Below are 6,520 nucleotides of genomic sequence, written 5' to 3' on the forward strand. Positions count from 1 at the left end.
TGTGGTGCTGAGGAATCGAACCCAGGGCCTCAGGCATGCAAGGCAAGCGCTCTACCACTGAGCCACCTTCCAGCCCCCACAAATGTATTTTCTTGGCACAACGGAGCATTTCAGGGAGAAAGCACCCCTGGCTCGTTCTCTTTCGTCATTAGGCGATGTCAGAAACATTTTCGCCGAGCGTGACCCCTAATGACCTTAGAGGAACTCCAAGCCCAAGGCCACGGCTACGCAAGGCAAGCAAGTTCCAGCCATTCCTCTCATATTTGGGCCAAAATGTGACCTCTTCTTTTGGACCCCTGTCTCCCTGGCCAGTAGGACATACAATGGGAGAGCAGGGTGGGGGGCATTTTCGACCAAATATTCAGCCCTTTTGCCCCAAGCTGTGCACCGAATCACCATCTCTTAACACGTCCCCAACCCACACCGACGATCTCCTCTCTGATTATTTATTTACTTACCTCGGCTTTTTCTGAGACGGAACATCAGTTGAACTCGGAATCCACAGACAACGGATGTAAGAACCATCCAGAAGCCCCGGCTGCCACCGGCTCCTTCCAGACTTAGGACCATGGCTCAAACTCCTCAAAGGAAAAAGGAGAGGCGGGGGAAGGCCGGGCATGGATGCTCACGCCTGTCATCCCAGCTACTTGCGAAGCTGAAGATCTGGAGGATCGTGGTTCAAAGCCAGCCCCAACCAGGAACATCTGTCAGGCTCTCCTCTCCAGCGAACCAGCAAAGAGCCGGAATGGTCAGGGCACAGGCCTGGAGTTGAGAAAAGCAAGAGTGCTAGGCCCTGAGTTCAAATCTCCACAACCCCCTACCCCCAACTATAGCAACAGACTTCCTAGGCTTCCCCTCCGCGCCCCCCCCCCCCCCCCCCCCCCCCCGTTTAAGTAAAAAACACCTGTAAGGAACAACAGCTCGTCTCTTTTAAGGAGCTTTGAGGTTACAGGTTGCAACCAACTTATCTGGAAATGTAGACTCAAGCCCCTTGTCCGGAGTAGAATCCCACCCCCCCTTGCATTGGAAAAGACTCAAAATGTGCTTTTCTACTTCACAAGATCAACAAATCCTGAAAAATTCGTGAACTGTTCTAAGTAGTTCTTGAAACAACAACAAACAAACAGCCCGACCTCGTCCACTTCAAATGCACAAGAGGACCTTAGACATGGCTGTTTGGAGGCCACATTTTTTTTGTGGCTCCCTTTGATAATTCTTTTATCCATATGATCTTGTCAAAAAAACAAATCTGTTCTAAGCTGGCACCATAGTTCACACCTGTAACCCCAGCGCCGGGCCGACAGCATGAGATCCTGTCCCTAAAAACCAAGGGGAAGAGGAAGAGGAGAGAGGGAGGAAGAAATTGGTGATGGTGGCTCACGCCTATAGTCCTAGCTACTCAAGAGGCTGAGATCTGAGGATGGTGTTCAAAGCCAGCCGGAGCAGGAAAGTCTGTGAGACTCTGATCTCCAATGAACCACCAGAAAACTAGAAGTGGCACTGTGGTTCAAGTGGTAGAGCGCTCGCCTTGAGCTGAAGAGCTGAGGGACAGTGCCCAGGCCCAGAGTTCAAGACCCAGGACTGAAAAAAAGAAGATAAAGAGGAGGAGGAGGAGAAGAAGAAAAGAGAGACAAGAAGCAGGAAGAGGAGGGAGGGAGAGGACAGAAGAGAGAGAGGGAGAGGAAAGAGGAAGGAGAGAGAGGAGGAAGAACAGGAGAGAGGAGGGAAGAGTGGAGAGAATATATATATATATATGTTTATTTAAAAAATACACTACTATTTTTACTGTCTGATATTTAATATTATATATAAATATAATGTTATATTTATATTAATATAATATAATTTATATATTATATTATACTAATATAATAATAATTATAATTGCATGTGTATATATTTATATAACTGTGTGTAGTTATAATTATCATAATTAGCTATACTTATAGTTAATATAACTATATTCCTCTATATATTTATAATTCTATGTATTGATGAGTATGACTTAATAATTATATATACGTAATATATTTTGAATCCATATTAAAAAACCCAACAGCTTGATAACAATAAAATTAGATAAAAATGGCACTGCACACCCCCCTCCAGAAATGTAGTATTTACCTGATTTATGTAGCTATAACCCCTCCATGCATCACAATAACAGTAACATGAGGAGAGGAGCGAGGAGAGGGAGGGAGAGAGAGAGAGAGAGAGAGAGAGAGAGAGAGAGAGAGGGCAGACACTTGTGTGAAATGGTGCAGCTTTTGGCAATCATTGTGTGTGTGTGTGTGTGTGTGTGTGTGTGTGTGTGTGTGTTTTAAATCTAAAGGATGGAAGCCCGTTTCCCTTTCCCATTGTAGAAATGACCGAGTACTGATTAGGGACGTTGACCCCACTAGAAGCAAAGGAGGGGGTGACATTGTCCAATAAATCACAGTAAGAGGTACGCATTACCTGACTTAGGACACAACACTACCCGCTAGACCACAATGGATATCAATGAAGTTCTATCTGTCTGGTTTAAGGCGATGTAAGCTGACAGACAGGAAAGCGCGTGCGCATGCTGGAGGTGGGACTCAGGTTGGGCGTGATCCAGGTGACTCAGGCCTGTTCCCTTCTCCCCCAGGCACGCTGGTCTCCTATCTGGAGCGCCACGAGATCCCCTTCCCCCCCATGCTCTTCCGCATCGTCCGCCTGGCTCGGATCGGCCGCATCCTCCGCCTGGTCCGCGGGGCCCGCGGGATTCGAACCCTGCTCTTCGCTCTCATGATGTCTCTGCCTTCCTTGTTCAACATCGGCCTGCTGCTCTTCCTGGTCATGTTCATCTACGCCATCTTCGGCATGAGCTGGTTCTCCACGGTGCCCAGCGGGGCGGGCCTCGATGACATCTTCAATTTCCAGACGTTTGCAGGCAGCATGCTGTGCCTTTTCCAGATCACCACCTCGGCCGGCTGGGATGAGCTACTGGAGCCCATGCTGCGGCCGCCTGGGGTAGGGGGGGCCGGTGCCCCACTGACCCCGGATGGGCAAGCCAGTGGCCACCAGCGTACCGTGGCCATTGTCTACTTCGTCAGCTACATCATCATCTCCTTCCTCATCGTGGTCAACATGTACATCGCCGTCATCCTGGAGAACTTCAACGTGGCCACGGAGGAGAGCACCGAGCCCCTGGGCGAGGACGACTTCGACATGTTCTACGAGATCTGGGAGAAGTTTGACCCCGAGGCCACGCAGTTCATCGCGTACGCCTCCCTGTCCGACTTCGCCGACGCCCTGCCCGAGCCCCTGCGGGTGGCCAAGCCCAACAAGGTCCAGTTCCTGCTGATGGACCTGCCGCTGGTCAGTGGAGACCGCCTTCACTGCATGGATGTTCTCTTCGCCTTCACCACCAGGGTGCTGGGCGACTCAGGCGGCCTGGACACCATGAAGGCCCTCATGGAGGATCGGTTCATGGAGGCCAATGCCCTGCGGAGGCCCTACGAGCCCATTGTCAGTACCACCAGGAGGAGGGAGGAGGAGCGGGGGGCTGCTGTCATCCAGAAGGCTTTCCGGAAGCACCTGCTCCGGGCGGCCAGGGTGGCCTCCGAAGGCCGGCCTCCCTCCCCGGCCTCCGCGGCCGCCGACCTCTGCAATGGAGAGCTGCCCGGCTCGGAGGCCGCACGGGGCAAAGTGCACTATGACTAGAGCTGCTCACCCTGAGCCCCCGTCTCGCGGCCACACAGCCCTGTGGCTCCGGGGTTGGGAGGAAGACAGGGAACGTGTTCATGTGGCCGTTCTCTTACCACTCCACCGATTGTTATTATTATCATTGTGGTGGTTGTTGTGGGGGTTATTCTTGGGTGCCTGTTCTGGGGCTTGAACTCAGGGCCTATGCGCTGCCCCTGAGCTATTTCCTGTTTTTGTTAATCGTGGGGCTTGAACTCACGATCTACACACTGTCCCTGGGCTTTTTTTTTTCATTTCTGTAAGGCATGGGTCTTGAACTCAGGGCTTACAAGCTGTCCCCGAGATTGTTTTTGTTTCTGTCAGTTGTGGGGTCCCTGAGCTTTATTCCTCAAGGCTGGTGCTCTACCACTTGAGCCACAGCACCACTTCTGGTTTTCTGGTGGTTTATTGGAGATAAGAGTTTCAGTATTTATTTTAATTTATTATTATGTTTTAAATAAAGATATAAGCGAAAAGCTCCCTGACGGTTATTACCCGGAAAGAAGATGCTAGAAGGCCGCAAGGGATTTCTACTGGCGTGTGTGATTGCTGTCCAGTTCAAAGTATTGACAAAAGAATAAGAAACTCGAATCACATTGGACCATTTTTACAAACTGTGTTCTCAGCTATTTCTTAGGTATATTGCTCAATAGCTCTGTTTCATGATGGCGTTCTTTCCTGCAGGGAGTTTATGATATATCAGCCTTTTGCATGGTCAGGTTCCAACACAATCAATAAATGAATGGCTTATTACATCTCTTTTTCATGAGTATTAACTATTTCATGTGTGTCTCACGGTTACTGCTATGGTCTTGATTTGTCCAATAGTGTGCTTGTAATGAGCCACAATCTCTATTGTGTACATCATACCAATAAATAAAGATGAAGAAATAAGACTTCTCTTTATGTGCCATTGAGATACTGGATTAGTAATTTTCTATCATTTGGTAGGTGGAGAAGTTTTATTTTATTTTATTTATTTTTTGTCAGTTTTGGGTCTTGAACTCTGGGCCTGGGCGCTGTCCCTCAGCTCTTCAGCTCAAGGCCAGTGCTCTACCACTTGAGCCACAGCGCCGCTTCCGGTTTTCTGGTGGTTTATTAGAGATAAGAGTTTCACGGACTTTCCTGCCCTGGCTGGCTTTAAACTGTGATCCTCAGATCTCAGCCTCCTGAGTAGCTAGGATGACAGGTATGAGCCACCGGCACCCAGCTAGAAGTTGTATTTTAATGTTATCTTCTGCTTCCTCCCTCCCTCCCTCCCTTCCTTCCTTCCTTCCTTCCTTCCTTCCTTCCTTCCTTCCTTCCTTCCTTCCTTCCTCCTCCTCCTCCTCTTGTACTGGGGCTTGAACTTAAGATCTTTCTGCTGGGCTGGGAATGTGGTTTAGTGGTAGAGTGCTCACCTAGCATGCATGAAGCCCTGGATTCAATTCCTCAGCACCACATCCACAGAAAAAGCCGGAAGTGGCGCTGTGGCTCAAGTGGTAGAGCGCTAGCCTTGAGCAAAAGAGGCTCAGAGAAAGTGCCTAGGCCCTGAATTCAAGCCCCAGAACCGGCAATGATAAAACAAACCTCATGCTGGCTTCAATTTCAGATGGTGCTCTACCACTTGAGCTATGCCCCCAGCTCAGCTTTTTGTTGCTTCACTGGAAAGAAGCAGCATCTCAAAGACTTTTCTGCCCATGCTAACTTTTAACCAGGAGTCTCCAGGTCTCTGCCTCCAGTGGTGGGCGTGAACACCAGGCTTTTGAGGATTTATTTAGTTAGTGAGTTGTGTCAGGACTGTGGCATGGACTCAGGGTCTAATGCTTAAAATGTGGCTCAAGTATGGAGCTCTACCGCCTGAGCCACGCCTCTGTCCCTGTTCTTATGAAAGCCTCATGCCCTATGTGTGCAGGCTCAAGTCTGTCATCCCCAGCTACTCAGGAGGCTGAGACCTGAAAATCATGCAGTTCAAAGCCAGCCCAGGAAAGAAAGATACTGAGACCCTTATCACAACTAACCAGCAACAAGCCATGTGTGTGTGTGTGTGTGTGTGTGTGTGTGTGTGTGTGTGTGTGTGTGTACCAGTCCTGGGGCTTGAACTCATGGCCTGGGTGCTGTTCCCAAGCCTGCTTTTGCTCAAGGCTGGTGCTCTACCACTTGAATCACAATCTTCCCTTCCAGCTTTTTGGTAGTTGTTTGGAGATGAGCCCTGGGCTGGCTTCGAGCCATGATCCTGAGGGCTCAGCCTCCCAGAATATGTTCGGTGGGGGTGGAGGGGACTCAAGGGGAGGGCAGATGAATGGAGAGAGGAAGGGAGGGTGAAGGTGGTTGTAGCCAATGTCCACATGGGAAGCTGGACTTGGGACACAGGAGGGGAGGGGCGGGGTCAGGAGAGATGGAGAGAAGGGGGGGGACATGGATCAAGGTGTGCTGGACTCCTCAATGGCCATGTGGAATTGAAACTCCTCGGTAGAATGATGCCAAGATGATAATGATAACAACAGCAGTAATAATAATAGAAGGAGAAGGAGGAGGAGGAGAAGGAGGTAGAGGAGGAGGAGGAGGAAGAGGGGTAGGAAGAAGAAGAGGAAGTGGAGGAGGAGGAGAGGGAGAGAGGTAGGAGGAAGGAGGAGGAGGAGGAGGAAGAGGAGGCGGAGGAGAAGGTAGAGGAGGAGGAAGAAGAGGAGAAGGAGGGGGAAGAGGGGGAGGAGGAAGAAGATGGAGGAGGAGGAGGGAGAGGAGAAGGAGGAGGAGAAAATGGAGGAGGAGGAGGAGAAAGAGGAGGAAGAGGAGGTGGAGGAAAAGGTAGAGGAAGAGGAGGAGGAAAGAG

General features: G+C 50.0%; 1 protein-coding gene across 1 annotated transcript in view; it reads left to right on the forward strand.

Annotated features, from left to right (window-relative positions):
- The window catches only part of Scn11a (sodium channel, voltage gated, type XI alpha subunit), a 37,452-nt gene extending 32,051 nt beyond the window's left edge, over positions 1-5,401 (forward strand). The window contains exons 25-27 of the mRNA XM_013030250.1: positions 153-237; positions 2,630-3,570; positions 5,363-5,401. Coding sequence (XP_012885704.1) covers positions 153-237; positions 2,630-3,570; positions 5,363-5,401 — 1,065 coding nt within the window. The remainder of the gene's footprint in view (positions 1-152; positions 238-2,629; positions 3,571-5,362) is intronic.
- The last annotated feature ends 1,119 nt before the right edge of the window (positions 5,402-6,520 follow it).

The sequence above is a fragment of the Dipodomys ordii genome, unplaced genomic scaffold, assembly GCF_000151885.1.
Source record: "Dipodomys ordii isolate 6190 unplaced genomic scaffold, Dord_2.0 Scaffold128, whole genome shotgun sequence".
NCBI lineage: Eukaryota > Metazoa > Chordata > Mammalia > Rodentia > Heteromyidae > Dipodomys > Dipodomys ordii.